We start from the raw sequence: 16,829 nt of genomic DNA on the forward strand, positions 1-16,829 counted from the left end.
AGAAAAGAAAGGCTACCCAGGAAATTCAGAGGCTTATGGAGTTTGTGGGAGGTTAGAATGCTACCGGGTTTTTGTTATGTTTTGTCTTTCAAGGATCTACAGGAGATGGTGTTTCATAAACTAATGAAGTTAATTATGCAAACAAAAGCAGGGTGGGAAACGCAAACCACCCATTTTAATATACTTGCACCCCACCTCCTTCCACTAAAGATCTGAGGGTACAAGAGGTAACTGTTACCAGACTCATGGGCATGAGTATGAGTGCTCGGCTTCTTACCACCATTGCAGACTCGGACCTTCAAAGAGACCATTTCCTGGGGCTCTGAAATCAGGTGGGGAGGGTGGACAGTGGCTCCCAGGCGCTGTAACCCTGGGGAGAGCCCACTCGATGGCGCCTTCCCCAATCCCTCCTCTCATTCCTCCTACCTCAGAGCCGCTGGACGCGAGGGGCCGCAGTAGGCAGCAGCGCCCACCCTGGCCCCCAGCCTCGGCCTTCTAACGCCCGCGTGCAGCCGGGACCCTGGGAGGGGAGCTCTGGAGGCCGAGCGGCGGCCGGAGGATGACCCGGCTCGAGCGTCTCCGCACCCCCTCCCCCAACTGTGTCACATGGCGGCCCCAACGAGGCGCGCAGAGCGCCCCGCCGCGGAGACCCGGGGCCGCGCCGCCGCGGACAGTGGGTGATGAAACCTCCCTGGCTCATTACCGCAGAGGGCGCGGGCCGGGAGCGGGGCGGGGGTGGGGGGTGGGAGCTGGTACCCGGGCTCACCTGTTCTCCAGAAGCAGGGTGGAGGCGGCGGGGGAGGGGCGAGGGCGCGTCAACCCGGGGTGAGTGGCGCGGCGCTCGCGTCCCCGCCCTCCCGCAGCCCCGCGAGCCCCCAGAGCAGCGCCGTCGGACTGACGATGCCCGGAGCAGTTCCTGTCCCCGGCCCCGGCGCCGGGGAGACGTGAGCGTTCACACGTACACACACAGCGGGGGAAGAGGCGCTCCGAGCGGCGCCCAACTTTCTCCCTGCTTCTGCGGGCCGTGGGGGAAAGCAGCTGGGGGCAAGCCAGCCCCGGCCATGCTTGGGGAGGGAGCTCGAATACGAAAGGAGAATAGATGGAGAGAATTCCCTCGGGTTCTGTTTTTAGGGTTTGGGGGGAATTTTTTGACCATTTCCATCCGATGAATGGAGAGTAAAGGGAGCCCAAAACGGGGCGGAGAGTAGCGATTTGGGAAAATGGAAGAGTATGTTTGGAGACGCGTAAAGTTGCCTTTCAAGCTCCAGCCTCTGGGGCACGCGATGCTCCGCGGCGGGCTGACTCAGGGCTGTGTGGGCCTCCCTGACACCGCCTGGAAATGATGCAAGTCCAGTCTGTCACCTGGATCCCTGCAGCCCAGCCTGGAATCCGTCTAGATTGGGGGAGGGGCGAGAATCTGGCACCCAAGGTGTTGCAGGGCCCATCAAAGCGGGGCGAAGAGGAAGATGGGGCAGTCGCTCAGGCCAAGTCCTGTATCTAATGCTTCTACTCTTATCTTAAATAGTTTGAGAGATTTTTTTTTAGCGCAAAGAGTCATAACGCCAGGGATTCCCATATGTGCCCAGTATGCCCCGACTATCACTGTGTCCAGGAAACTTCTCCAATCTGTCAAGGCCTTGGGGCTGAGGATCTGAATTGAATTCCAAAAGGCAGAAAGAGGAAACTTTCCCAGCCCGATGCGGGTGTGATGCGAGCCAGGAGCTTGGTGGGGTGGGGGGAACGCTGTCCCAGCGCAGACCGTCCCCTCTCGCCCTTCTTTAGCTGCAACCGGAGCTGGGATTCGCTGTTACTTTTTTAAGTCCGTTCGGCCATTGCCCTGGAGCACCCGCACACGCGCACGCATCTGCGGCCGCGCTCTCACACACTCACACACGCACGCAAACGCGTGGCCGCCGCCAGGTCGGCAACTTTGTCAGGCGCTCCCAGCGGCGCTCGGCTTCCTCCTGTAGTAGTTGGGCGCAGGCCCCGCCTCCCGGCCGTGTTGTCAAACGGGCGGGGGTCTCGGATTGGTCCAGCCGCCGGGACAACACCTGCTCGACTCCTTCATTCAAGTGACACCAGAGCTTCCAGGGATATTTGAGGCACCATCCCTGCCACTGCTGGGCACTCGCGGCGCTGCTAACGGCCTGGTCACATGCTCTCCGGAGAGCTACGGGAGGGCGCTGGGTAACCTCTATCCGAGCCGCGGCCGCGAGGAGGGAAAAGGCGAGCGAGGAGGAAGAGTGGGAGGAGGAGAGGAAGCGGCGAAGAAGGAGGAAGAGGAGGAAGGGAGCACAAAGAATCCAGGTCTCCGGGCGGGAGGTTTACACCAAGAACCATGTGTGTCGAGCGGCTGGGGCACTTCGTGACCCTGGCTTTGGTGTTGGCCACCTTCGACCTGGCGCGAGGGACCGACGCCACCAACCCGCCCGAAGGTCCCCAAGACAGGGGCTCTCAGCAGAAAGGCCGTCTGTCCTTGCAGAACACAGGTAAGTGCCTGCGCCCTCGCGGCGGGGAGCTGCTGGGAGAAGACGCCGGGCACCCACGCAGCACGCCCCGAGCTCTTCGCCCGGAACTGGGCGCCCACTCTGGGCCGCGCAAACTCTTGGGGTGGCGCGGGACGTGCAAAGGAAAGCGCGAGGCGAAGCGAGTCCGCGCCGGGCTCCGCGCGCCGGGAATCCGCACGTGCTGGCAGGGTGATGAAATGGCTGGGGCAGGACTTGTTGCTGTCCTCCCCAGGGTCGAGGGTAAATGAAGCAGCGCCTGACGCTGCCAGGGCTGGCTCCAGAGTCCCCGGTCCGGTTCAAAGCTCCCTGCTGCATCCCAACTCGCTTGCGGGGGGAGGGGCACAGACGGTCCCCAGAGCCGGGCTGCTCCTTGAACCCGGAGAACTTCTCTTCCCAGCCGGCGGGCCGCAGCAGGACCGCTTATCCCCCTCCTCAAAAGATGCCCGACATCCGAGAACTTTGTAGGCGAGACAAATTGCATTGCGAACTTTCCCCTCCGGGGGCATTCCTTTCCGAAGGAGGGGCGGATGGCGCAAAGCCTACCTCTGCGGTGTTGCCGCCGTCTCCCGCTCCAGGGCAGGTCAGCAAGCGAAGAAATGGTGACACGGCTCGAACCGTGCCCCGCTGCCGCTCGACTGGCTCTCCGCTCACCCACAAACTGCCGAGCACAGCCAAGCGTGCAAGGCACGGGGCTGGCCCTTTTCCCAGCTCCCGGGAAAGGAAGAAAATCTGCCTACAGCTCCTTCGCTCTTCGCGGCCCTCCCTTTATTTAGGGGGCCTGCGAAGCCGGCGGCGGCGTGCGTGCGCTCACCGCACGAGCAGGAATGCATGCGTGTCCATTAGAGACGCCCGGAGCGACTGGACCGCGGCCCTGCGCGCTCCTGGCCGACGCGCCGGGGCCGCGCGTGGGATCATCCGGGAGTCCCCCACCTCCGCAGGCGGGTGCCGGCACCCCGGGCCCGCGCCCCGCTCATCCTAGGACCCTCACCCACCCTCCCCGCCTCCCAGCTTTCCCTGAGAATTGAACGTGATTCTCGGGAGTTGGTGACCCTCAACAAAATACACGCCCCTCATTCTCTCGGTAGATTTAATCTGAATGCGGATTATCTCCTCCGACCCCGCCCTTCTTCCAAAATATACTTTTCTGATGTAATTTTGTGGTTGGTTTAAATCAGGGAATTGAGTAGGGGGAGGGAAGGCAGAGAGGCTTTGCACGCGGCAGCCTGACAGTTAACTCCCTCTCAGCCTGTCCTTTCAGAGAGACGAATTAGGGCCACATTCTGCGAAGGAGGGCAGCAGACTCCCGGGTCGCGGGAATTCTAGGGGATTAAGTGACATCTCACACCGGATCTCTGTTTAAAAGGAGCCTCTAACTGCGAAGGTTGCGTTTCTAGCCCCCATCTGACTCGATTCCTGAGCCTGCTTGCAAGCCGCAGCTTCCCTAGCCTGGTATTTTTAATGAGGATGGATTGGAGGCGCTGCCTTAATAGGAATTTTGTTTTGATTTTAGGTGTTGAATCATAAAGCTGAACTGAAACTGCTTTTTGGACCCTCTCATTTGGGAGTCAGGAAGGAAATGGCCGTGACTTAGCAGCAGGCTTCATCCAAGTAGAGAAGGGTGTTTCATTGATAAACTGCAAAGCCAGAGAGCTCGCTCATCGGTTGAGATCTCATTTTTGTCTGTGGGTGTACGAGGCTGAAATGGCTTATGCTCTGCAACCAAGTGTTCCCACAAATGCTTCAATAAGATGGGAAGGATGAAAAACGGGAGTGCTCCAACTTAACTTCTGATTGTGACTTTTGTAATTGTAGGTTTGGCTAATTTTTTACAAGTATTTCCAAATACTGGTATTTTCATAAGTAGATTAAGTGACGAAATTTTCTTTCCTCGGTTTTTGTAGATCCTGAAACAGTTATTTCTAACTTTTTTCCCCTTAAATTTGCTTTCAGTCGTTACTTTTATTTCAACCCGCCTCTTTGTATTTATTCCCCAGCATGGCTGAGAATTTTGTATATAATTGTATGTGATTCTCATTTTAGCGGAAATCCAGCACTGTCTGGTGAACGCTGGCGATGTGGGGTGTGGCGTGTTTGAATGTTTCGAGAACAACTCTTGTGAGATTCGGGGCTTACATGGGATTTGCATGACGTTTCTGCACAACGCTGGAAAATTTGATGCCCAGGTAAAAACCATATTGAGCATGAGGAATATTTGTGGTTAGTGTTGCATGATTGAAATGGTCACTGGAGAGGCTGGTTAACAGATTTTCTTAGCTGATCTTCAGGGTGTTATTTAGCACTTGCAAGAGACATACTATGTGTACGGCAAGATGCCAATGTCTCCCCCACTCCACTTCTGGCGTTCAGCTTTCTGGAGCTATCATGTAGGCTAAATCCTTCTCCACTCTGCATCTACTCTGCGTCTACATGGGTGGAGTGGAATGGAGACCAAGTTGAACAATTATCTGAGGATTCTTAGCAGAGAAGACAAAAGTCATAATAAATAATAAACATCTTCTAAGGGACACACTATGCCTGGCTACCCCGACCCGAGTCTGCAAAGCCCATCACTTTAGGGAATGATAGGTCGAGGGGGGAAGGGCAGGGACTCCAATTATATATGCCAAAAGCTATTTTCACCTGACAGGCAAGAATAAAAGAGACACAAAATTTGTAGAAATCCATCATCTCCTACAGGCGTGTGTGCAGGCAAGATGGGTAATTCAGGGCCTCCAGGGTAGCAGACTTTTCTTCCTCCTGAGTACCAGATCCCTTCTCCCAACTGGAAAAGTCCAAACCCTGAGTGAGTCCTGCTCTGGATAACAAACACAGTCAGGGCCTGACCCTCTTTGGTTGTCCCAGAGTCCCCAAGGTAAAGCCCGGTTGCTGCGTGGGCAGGAAGAGAACCCAACAAGCAACCGTAGGGCTCCAGTGCCAACAATCCAAACCCACTTCAGATGGTGTGGGGCGTTGGGCTCACCTCCTTTGCATCCTCCCCAGCCCATATGTGCACTAGGGCGTGCCCTGTTGTTGTCAGAAACTTCCTCTCCCATTTCATTGAAGAGCCATGACAGTATCTAGACGAAGCCAACAGTTTAGGTATGATTTATCAACGTCACCAGTGACATCTACTGACATCCTGGAGGGAGCCTGACAAAGCAGTGCCTGGGAACCAGAAAGGGATATGGCAGGGCTGGCAGCCTCCCCTACAGAGGATGTCGGGTGGCAGGAGGGGAAACAGAAGCCGGGGAAGGAAAGAGGTGTAGAACGTTTGAACTCCTTGAGGCTCCCTAAGAAAGCATCCCTTCTGGATGAACTGGTATTGGGAAACGTAATAGGAAATCCGGAGGAAAATGTGTATTTCAGGACAATCCCACAGGATGTCAGGGAAGAAAACCAAGCACAGATTGGCTGCAGCTCTCGCATAAATTCATCTTCCTTCTTACCTCGACCAACAGGAGTACGTTTGCAAGTTAGAAGCATCGCTTTCAAATCAGTTCTCAGCCCAGAAGTGCTTAATAAACTGGCACACCCTGCCCCCCATCCCATTTGGCTCCCACCAGAGAGTCAGGGGAAAGGGGACCACGGGGGAGGTGGTTTCTCAGTGATCAGACACTATCCGTGGACATTGCAACTGCCTCTAAAGGAGAGAACTGAAATAAATGTGCTGGCTGGCTTCCCACTTCCAACCTAAACCCGTGTTACTTTCTCAACTCCGTTACTTCCGGGCCGGTCTGAAAACGGAGGAGTGACCTCTCCAACAACAGCCTGTTTCTGTAGAAAGGGGGTGCAGGGATCCCTGGGTAGGTCCCCCACAATGCCTCTCTGCCCGGAGAGGTTGATAAGGGAGCTAACGGCCCAAGCTCGCCTCCACACCCCCAACAGCTGTCTCCTTTCTAGGATAAGAACAATCTAATGGGGTTGCCAGGAAAGAGAACTGTAGGCCAGATGTATGCCTGGCTGCCTGAGCCACTCAGAGGCAGGGAGCGTGGGGGAGGGGCTGTCAGTTGGGCAGTTCAGGCTCCAGATGCTGCCAGGCAGTGTGCCAGGCGGGCCTTTTAGAGGCAATAATCCTAACAGTTTAAAGGAGTCGAATTGCTTTCAAAAAGGAAAAGAATGCTCCTCCTTAAAGGCTAGGAGGAGAGGAGAGTCTGGGTTGGGGGCGGCGGGAGGCACTGAGGCAGAAAGGGGAGGCACGGCCAGCCCCCGCGCCTGACGGCACTCGGGGACTAGAAGGAACAAGCAAAGGTGTGAGATGTGGACAAGCAGTCACCTTCTACTTGGGAGAAACTCTTGCTGGGAGTCACCAATGAGTTCTGGATTTATGCCTGGCCAAATCGCCCTTTGTGTCCCAGAAACATTGCCACCAAACCACCAACTGGGCTGCCTTGAGGACAGAGGGCCATGGGAGCCCCAGGACCAGGGAGACTCAGAGCAGCTTGGGAGGAAGGGGGCAGATTCTTTAGTCTCCCGAGTAACATCCTTTTTGACTGAATGAGGAGGTATCCCGTCACTCTGGACAGACCTCCTGCTGTAGCCTCAGCCTGTCTCCTGCACGGATGTCAGTGTGCAGCGGGGCCTTGGGGTTTGGTTGTCAGAAAAATCCCACGTAAGCCCAACAAGGGTAAGAATGTCGAAGCGTGTAACAAGGACTGGTCTCTTCTGCCCCTCTCTCCCTCCCCTGTGCCCTCTGCTCTCAGGGCAAGTCATTCATCAAAGATGCCTTGAAGTGTAAGGCTCACGCTCTGCGGCACAGATTCAGCTGCATAAGCCGGAAGTGTCCAGCCATCAAGGAGATGGTGTTCCAGCTACAGCGGGAGTGCTACCTCAAACACGACCTGTGCTCTGCCGCCCAGGAGAACACGCAGGTGATGGTGGAGATGATTCACTTCAAGGACTTACTGCTGCACGAGTGAGTGCTGCCCCGCGGGGAGGGGGCAGATGAGGGGGAGCGGGGTGATGGTGCAGCTTGGATAGAGGAAGGGGGCTGCCTGCTGGGGCTGGAGGAAAGTCTTCCTCGGTTTGAGCAGCTGCTTTTCAGCAACTGAACTCTCCAGTCAAATGGGGAAAGCTGCACTGACTCCCCTGGGAGTCCCTTTCCTGCTGGCCTTCAGGAAAAGCAAAAGAAATTTCTGAAATTGGTTTCAAAATCATAAGCAATAGCAACAGGAAATCTTTTCACTGAGCACGGTATGTGTAGGATCTTTCCCTGGGCCAAGATCCCAACAGTTCTCTGAGTGTTCCAAGGAGCCATGTAGGTGCCCCTGCAGATGCCCGAGAGCTAATAATGTACATTGCATGTGTACACAGTGCCAGGGGTTGTACTAATGGCTTCCTAGGAATATTTCACTTGATCCTCACAACAGCGCTGTGAGCTAGGTACCAGTCTCATCTCCATTTTACAGATGAGAAAACTGAGGTTCAGTGTGGTAAAGGTCACAAAGACATTGAAAGGCAAAGGCCCAGACGAGGTGTCGGACAGTCTGGCTCCAGAACCCATACTCTTAAATGCCAGGAGCTTTTATCTTGCCTCCATAAGCTCTCCTTTCCCTTAGAAGGTCCAATTTACCTTCTCTAATGTGAACACCCTCCCAGAGAAAATGCAAAACAAATGTCAAAACTTTGATCAGCTAAACACCTTTATGCCAAAAGTAAGGAAATAGGAACGTACTTACTGGAGGACTTGCAATTCAGTGATAAACCCAGGCCATCTCATTCCTTAAAAAACACCCTATCTATAGGATCTTAAATTCTGCGGAATAGTAAATAAAGCACGTGGGTACACAGTTGCTCCTAACACAATAGCTCCTGAAGGCTGCAATGGCCCTTCCTTGGAGACTTAGAGCAGAAAGCAAGCTCTGAGCTAAGCAGCCCAGTAGAAGTCATAGCACTGTTAGTCCTTACACCAGTGACTCACTGGGCCAAATCAGTACAATTTTATGAACTTTTGCCCCTTAGTTTGTGCCACGGCTTCCCCCAGCTATGTCACTAAACAGGCCACTCCCCACCCCACCCACCGCTTAGACCACAGAGGACAACCACCATCACCTGTCACTTTCCACTTGGTTATGAGGCTGGGCATCTTGCAACACACCCCGGGTGCAGGGTTAAGAGTTACAAGATTTACTCCGCAGGCAGCTCTTGCCAAGAGCAAACTAATGTTGCCTTTTCTTTGAGTTAGATGAATGCCTGATAAAATATTTTCTCTGCCTCCAAATACTCGTAAAGAAACAAAGTAACAATAGAATCCATGACAATAGCAATAACATGACTACAGTTTTCTGGGTGGGCCAGGCCCTTGGCCAGGGACTTCACTCCAGTAGCGCATTTGCCTCTCCCAGCAGTGCCACAAGACAGAGAACACTGTCCCCACTTAACAGAGGGAGAAAGTGAAGCTAGAGGTTGAAGATCTTGCTCTGAGGTTTGTTTCCAACTTGAGAATTGGTGATTCTGAAGCCCGTTGTCAGAAACAGATCTCCAACCTCTTTGCTGCAGGCCTGCGTTCTCCCCCACTAGACCTGCAAAGGGTTCATTGTTCTCCAAGTGTGGCAGGATTTTCCCCTTTTCGCAAAAATACCCCCATTACACAAGCAGAGCACTGTGACATTTCCCTCCTTCAAGGTGCCCTGGGAAAAGGCAGCCACCCTGTTGCTGAGAAACTCATGAAGCTCCTTTGTCCTCAGTCCACTGTCACCCATTAGAGAGAGTTTGTTGGCCTCAAGAATGGATGATGGGGCACTTGTTTTTAAGTCTATAATAGCATTCCTGGAGCCCAGAAGACTTTGCATTTTTGGAGAAAATCTTCTTTGGGAAAACTAAAGGTCTTGACATTTTCTGCCACACACCCCCCCCTTGAATCTAAGAGGTAAGGCCTGTGACTTTCTGGTGCCTCCTCCATGGAAGCAAGGTCTGTGAGGCCATGAGCCCCTTACTTCTAAAGGCCACCTCATATCATTTACAGCCAACACACAGCCCCCACAGCAGCCTGCCCTGGAAATGCAGGTGGTCCACCCCAGAAGGAAACCTGGGCCTCTTTCTTAAACACTCAGTGTGGCTGCGTGCAAGTCCCCTCGCCTTCTGCCCAGCCAGCCCCTCTACCTCCCCACTACCTTCCTTTCTGAAGCCACAACTACACAGTGTATCAACTAATGCTTCAAGCTGAACTGACTGAGTTTCTTGGGGTTTTAACTATTTTAAACTGATTTGGGCACAAAAGACCCCATCCACCCCCAGATATCAAGAAGACCTTCTATGAATGTGTGGCATCAGCCACAGCTAAGAAAATGAAAACTGAATTTGCACTTCACTCTAGACAGAAGGAAGTCAGTCACCCCAGAATCCACATCACCCCCATCCCTTGACCCTGCTCCTCACCCACCCCCAGAACACTCTCGTTCAGTGAAAGTGACTTCCTTCTAGCTTGGCTGTCCTCTGCTTCCCTCACCCCTTCCCGCCCGCTTTCTCCCTGTCAACCGCTTGGCCACCACACGCCCTGTCACTGGGTGCTGGCAGCCTCCAGGCACGTCCCCCTCCAAGTATTTTTAAAAACCCTTTAGCCTTGCTGACGCCCAGTGGAGAGAGCTGGGCTTTGTCATTAGACACGGGCTGAGCTTGCAGCCTCGGAAGGCACCATGCCAGCTCGGAACACGGCTCAGATTAACACACACCCCTCCCCACGGGTCACAGCTCTCTCCTCGGCAAAGAGCGCCAAGGGCAGAAGAGAGCGTGGGCTGGTCCAGCCTTCTGGGATCCGCCTTGGGGTTCTGAGAGCTCATCTGGCGGGCAGGACGCCCTGGCGAAGGAGGCCAAGAGGCTGTCCGTCCGTGCATTCCCGAGAGGGCCCTCCCCTCCTGCCTCTGGGGGGAAACTTGAAGAAGGAACATCGGGTTTAGTGTCCCAAAAAGAGAGATGCTCAGTCTCTGCAATTGCAGTTTGCTTATCCGGCCCCAGCAGGTGGCAGGTACAATCAGGTGCTAACATCCTGATGCTGCTGGAACAGATATACCAAGTGAACTTGAACTCCCCGAGGCAGTCGGTTGCTAATTTTCAAAAGAAGGAAACAGACAGGCCCTGAGCGTTTCCCTTGTGTGGCCCGTTCCCTCCTCTCTCAGCTCAAGCCTCAGGTTGTCACTGTCCTCGTCACTGTTAGGGGCCAACCTCAGAGGGTGGAAGCGCCCTGCCCATCAGCCATGCCCAGTCTCTCTGACTCTGAAGGCATCAAGTAGGCCTTAAAAGGCAGCCTGATCTCTATCAGCCAGAACATTCCTCCCCTCTGCTCGCAGCCCAGCCCCAGGCCTTCCCGGCCCAGAAGCTTCCCAAAGCCGCTTTCTCCCTGCCACCCCCGCCTTGTCTCCATTTTTATATCTGTGAAATGAGGGCAGTTCACTCAATTACAACTTGAGGACTAATTCATACAAATGGCAGTAAACTATTTCACAAGTCTTACAACACAATCTGCTCCTCCTGCTTGGCAACAACTGCCAACTTGCAGAGAAAAGATTAAATGGGCGATAATGCAGCCACCCAGGTGGTCCAGGCTCACAGAGAGATAAAGTCTTTCTTATAAATGATCTCACCTTCCAGAGTGAGTTCCCTGCCCACGGGGGTGACCCGGGGCTTCGAAGTGCATGGTCAGAAGCAGGCACACTGCACACACCTCCCACCCCCAGGAGAAAGGCTTGCACGATGTGGCTTTCTCCTCCAGCACTTGTCCTACAGAGCTACCCCAGGCAGCTCGGATGGCCTGAGTAACAGGCTCTCTCCCCTTGGGAACCGAGCATGCTTATTTCACAGACAGCTGGCTCTCGGTCCAAGCACGTCGGCCCCCCGCGGCCAGCCGTCTCCTCCAGCCTCTCCTACCGAGAAAGGGAAGAGCTCCATGGGAATCCATGTGCCCCTACCCTTCACTGCCTATTCCAGACTCCTCCAGATACAGAGGAACATGCACCCAGGAACTTCCCAAAATGCCCTTCATCAACCCCGAGCCCAAACCAGGGGCAAACACAGACATGGAAAGAAAGGTTTCTTGGGAACCTCAGTTCAAAAAGGCTCCCCTGGGAGAAGGACATCCAGTGCAAAGCTAGCCAACCTCGCATCCCTGCCTTAAAGATTCCCCCGTGTAGCATTTAAGGCTCCTCACCATTTGCCTAAGTATTATTCTACTGGCTCCAAGACCCATTTCCTGTCCGGCTAAAATCCTCCTAACTGGCATTCCCTAAACAGCCCGGAGCTCTCCTGCCCTCCTCTCATGCACACAGCTGCCCCACCTGGCCTTCTTGCCCTGCCTCCCCAGAGGTTCTTCCTAGGCATTCATCATGGGCACCTGAGAATTGGCACTGGCCCTTTCGCTGTGGCGGGCTCTCTCCTTGGAAGCCTGGAACATAATGGCCAGCCAGACCAAGGTCACTTGAGACCAGTATTCCACAGAATAAGGGTAAAGGCTTCATAGTAATTCCAGGAAGATCTTTCACCAAACCAAGTCCAAGCCAAGCACTGGCCACGTCTCTTCCCAGGTAGGGGCACTGCCCTCGGCAGCCCACTCGGGACGTGCTCCATCCTCGGTATCTGTCTCTCAATTTCTAGACCTTACGTGGACCTGGCGAACCTGCTGCTGACCTGCGGCGAGGAGGTGAAGGAGGCCATCACCCACAGCGTCCAGGCTCAGTGCGAGCAGAGCTGGGGCAGCCTGTGCTCCATCTTGAGCTTCTGCACCTCGGCCATCCAGAGGCCCCCCACGGTGCCTCCTGAGCGCCAGCTCCAGGGGGACAGAGCCAAGCCTTCCAGGGCCCACCACGGGGAAGCGGGTCACCACCTCTCGGAGCCCAGCAGTCGAGAGACAGGCCGAGGTGCCAAGGGCGAGCGAGGTAGCAGGAGCCATCCACACGCCCACGCCCGGGGCAGAGCTGCGGGCCACGGGGCCCAGGGAACTTCTGGAAGCAGCGAGTGGGAGGATGATCAGTCTGAGTATTCCGACATCCGGAGGTGAAATGAAAGGCCCGGCCGGGAAGTCTTTCCTCCACCACCGTCCATTTTCTTCTCTATGGACATTCCAAAACATTTGCCATTAAAGAGGGGGGATGTCACACGCAGGATTTGATGGGGATTGCGGACTTGACGAAGGTGTATGTTAGCGACACGAACAGGTGAGGCGGAGGCTCCCTGGGCAGCAGCGAGGGCTCGGTTGTGCCCGGCGGGTCCCGCCCCTGCACATCCTAACGCGAGGGAGCTCCCGGCCTCCCTGCAACTTTGCCTTCTTTCCATCCGTGGAGCCTCTGGGCGGCGGCCTGCGGTTCACTCTGCTGTGGGAGGTGACGGGGAGGGGCGGGGGTCAGCAGGCTCCCCGGGGGCTGGACCGGGCACTTGGTGCCGGCCCGCCCGCAGCTTCTGGTGCTGCCTTGGCGGAGGGCAGCTGGATTCCAGTGCAGGAGTGGGTGTGAACATCTCCCTGGGAATCGGGAGAAGGGTGGAGAGGAGGCAGGGGGCCGTGTGGGTACTTGGTGCCAAACCGAAATCCAGTTTCTTGCATGGGACCTTGCGGTTTGGAGTGACTTGGGACGGGGAGGGCGAGGGTTCAAAGTGTAATTTCTGAGCCATTGTTCTGTCTGGGGGACCCTGTCCGAGGGAGTGGCCCCTGTGTGTTTGTATTTTAACCACTGCTTCAAGTCTCAATTTCACTTTTTTATTTATCCAGTTCCATCTACATATCTGTCGTCTAAATAAATAGCTTTCAAACAAAGCAACTGGGTCATTAAAACCAGCTCAAAGGAAAACAAAACAAAAACAACGCATCTTTGGGGGCTAAATTTTTTTTTAAGTGCTATTTTAAAAGGACCCAAAGTGACGTAGCGGTACATCTGACTGCCTGACGTGGGCTGGTTGCCACTTAGGGCAGAGCCCACACCTGGAGGCAAACGCACAGGCAAAGAGGGCGTTTGACAGACTTCCCTTCACGTTTCATCATCTCACCTTGACCCTCAGTCAAGATGGATAAAGCATCAGACCCTGGGTTCCGTGAGGCCATGTAAGAAAGCTGGCTTTCCCGTGCTAGAGGATGGAAAAGGGGAACAGAGAATGACTGCTCAGTCGTTTTCGCCAGGGAATGCCGACCTTTCACATACATGGAGGCGACCTGCTGAAAATCGCTGAGGGACAAGACTTCCCAGATCTGAGTTGAAGAATTTAGCAATGAGGAAAGGAGTCGGAGTGGACAAAAGAAAGGCAGAGAGGAGAGGCAGAACTAAAAATACAAGGAGAGGAAGGAGAGGGTTAGAGCAGGAAGCATCAGCAGTGGAGGTCTTGGAGATCCTGCGGCCACCGAAAAAGTCTCGGAGAGAGAGAGCTTTCATCTCCTTCCTAACAGGTCACAAACGAAGGCTTCTCCTTTCTTGCGGCCGGCACTCACATAGAAGCCCAGTATGCAAGGAGTGGACGGATGTTCTGGGCCAGGTCCTTCCAGAGCAGGGATCAGCAAACCTTTTCTATAAAGGGCCAGATAGCAAATACGCTATTTTCAGTTTGATGGTCTGTGTGGTTTCTGTTGCAACTACTCAACCCAGCCTTTGTAGCATAAAAGCAGACCTACACAGACAACACGTAACGAACAGGCTTGGCTCCACTCACTTAAAATTGTATTTAACAGGCGCCCAGCTGGATTTGGCTCTTGGGCTGAGTTTGCTGACTGCTGTTCGAGTGACTGGGCAAAAAAGTATGCATTCTCCATTTATATCAGCTCTTAGCGCTCCCTCAGAGCAGCCTGAGGCCAGAGATAAAGCAGCTAAATTTATCTGCTGGAAAATGATTTGTTCCACCGAATGCCCTCACCCAAAGCACAGCTAGTGTTTATACACCCCAAATCCCATCTCATTGCTGCCAGGACATGGTCCTGGAGCGTCCTTCCCCCCATCCTTTCATGTTGCAAAGGAACCATTTGGGTGTTGGGGGAGGGGGCTGGAAGGCTGGGAGAAGCACCTAGAAAGAGCTGGAGCTGCAGAAGGCAGAGGAGATGGTGCCCTTAACCCGGCTCTCCCTGCAGTGGGAGGAGGACCGGTGTGTCTGGCTCTGCCATGGGAACCGAACGCAAGCCCCGGCTGTCTCAAGCCATGCAGCACGTGGACTGTTTTCCTTCCATCACTCAAAAGCTGAAGCAATAACATTCTCTCGCGTTGCTGGGTCAGCTGCTCACTTGTTCACCAGCTCCTGGGCTGGAGGGACGCAAGGCATCACTTTTATACTTTCCTCACTGTGGATGTTCTGCGTGTTTGCCTACTGATGTCCCATTTGTTGCTTCTATTGTAAATATTTGTCATTTGTATTTATGATCTCAGTGTTTTTCCCCCCAAAGCGTAAAATGGCTTACTCTGTTGATCTGAACCTCTTCCCTGATCTCAGTTGTAATATTTCTCATGCCACTGGTTTGTTTCTTCTCCCAAGTCAGGTAGAAAGCATTGCATTCTGCTTCCTTTGGTTTGAAGCATCCAGTAGTATTTATTGCTAAGATTCTTCTGCTCAAAACTGAGGAAAGTCTGAATTCCTCTCAGCATTGACAGAGGCATTTGTACCATCTAAAAAGTAAGCAGAGTCGTCCTTAAAAACAGACCCTCAACTTGGGCTTCATAGCTTCATCCAAATTTACTCATGAGCCTTCCTTTGAGGAAGGATGTGGATTTCCAAATAAAGATACGATGTTTATTTTGAGCTTTGCATCTTAACAAGATGATCCAAACACCTCTCCTTTGTATCAATAAATAGCCCTGTTATTCTGAAATGAGAGGCCTGAGTGGAATGAAATGCGGACACTCAAAACTAAATAAATAGAAAACGCCAGCCCAGAGCTGTGCTCACACTTTGACACACAGACAGACAGAGAGAGAGAGAAATTTAAACTTGAACCAAGCAAGTGAAAGGCTTCGCTACACCAGCATGGAAAACAATGTGTCCCGAGCCCATTTCCTAAGGAAGAACAACCCTCGTGTGATCTCAGAGCTGGCACCACGTGAGCTTGCTAAGTCAGAATATCTGTTTCTGTTATGAATTTAGCCAGAAAGACCTGTACGTTGTCACATGGCATTCTCTTTTTCCAAGCATTAATAAAGGTTTTAAATAATTGACTTCCCCTTGAATGGCGTTATTGTCTGAGAGGGCTCTGGACGTCCAGGGCCGGGGGGATGGCTGTGAGCAAGTGGGCTTTGAGTCCATTTAAAATGCTGAATGTTTGGTTGATGGGGAAGGGCAGCCGGGGAGGAAGGCCACCCTGGGCTTCTCCCCCATCACAGGGACTCTGTCCAGAACCCTGCCTGAGTCACCCAGACAAAGGGGAGAATGAGCACCACACAGCTGGGCTGGAAGCACCAGCCCCGGGGCCATCGGGGCTGTCCTCACAGCTCCCTCTGGTCTCCCCTTGGAGTCTCCCCTGCAGCCCTGCCACTCCCTTCTTTCAGACTAAGCCTGCGGTAGACGCCACCAGCACAACAGCTCCGTCGCCCTGCAAGGGCAAGGAAGCCCATTGCTTCCTCCCCAACTCTTCCTCCCATGACACAGCAGAGGTGGAGTCCCTGACTGACCACGGTTTACCCCACCATTGGGGTTCCCACAATTTGCTGGGTACTGTGCTAAGGCATTCTGCATACAGACCCCTATCCCCACTACATCCCACAAGTAGCAAATATCATCCCCGTTTTGCAGGTGAGGAAGCCAAGGTACAGAAAGGGAAAGCAACTTCTCCCAAACCACGTGGCTAGTGAGTGAGGGAGGGGCTTTGGACCCCAACCCAGACCTGTGACTCTCAGCCCACGTGCTTTCCCCCAGGTCAGGTCTGGATTCTCCACATTTGATTTATTTTTTCACTTAAACCTATCAGTATTACTCCAATTTTACACAGGGCTTGGAAAAAGAATAATTACACTCTTGTATTTATAGCACCTTGGAGGAGCCCCGCTTTAGAACATAAGGGGAAATTGACGCTCTCAGCTTTCCTCTCTGCAAAGCATCAGATCTGGGTTCAGATGAAAGGAGAGCCCAAAGATCATGGAGTCTTCTCATCGCTGTTCTGTGCATGGGGTCATTTTTGTCAAGGTGTTTCTCAAGTGTCCCTGAGGAGGGCACTTGGGGAGTGGCTGGCTTGAGTCTTCCCCCACTAAGCTCACCCAGTGGCCAGCCCTGTCGGAGAAGTCAGGTTCCCCTGAACTCCTCCCTTCCCCCGCCACCCCCCCACCTCCATCATCCTCCTCATCGTGATAGCTATTTCTCTTGGATCTGTTATGTGCTCCATGAGCTGCCTGGCGCTTCACAGGTACTATCTCTGAGCCTCATTTTACATATGAAAAA

General features: G+C 53.7%; 1 protein-coding gene and 1 long non-coding RNA gene across 28 annotated transcripts in view; one reads left to right on the top strand and one right to left on the bottom strand.

Moving 5' to 3' along the window:
* Positions 1-16,829, bottom strand: part of LOC123613430 (uncharacterized) — a 463,022-nt gene that overhangs the window by 367,677 nt on the left and 78,516 nt on the right. The gene's annotated exons all lie outside the window — the stretch shown is intronic.
* On the top strand, positions 1,930-15,613 carry STC2 (stanniocalcin 2). The gene is made up of 4 exons (XM_010972271.3): positions 1,930-2,489; positions 4,548-4,690; positions 7,208-7,419; positions 12,090-15,613. Exons 1-4 carry the CDS (start codon positions 2,339-2,341, stop codon positions 12,490-12,492), a joined length of 909 nt encoding a protein of 302 aa, XP_010970573.1. The 5' UTR covers positions 1,930-2,338; the 3' UTR covers positions 12,493-15,613.

Source organism: Camelus bactrianus, chromosome 22 (assembly GCF_048773025.1).
Source record: "Camelus bactrianus isolate YW-2024 breed Bactrian camel chromosome 22, ASM4877302v1, whole genome shotgun sequence".
Lineage (NCBI taxonomy): Eukaryota > Metazoa > Chordata > Mammalia > Artiodactyla > Camelidae > Camelus > Camelus bactrianus.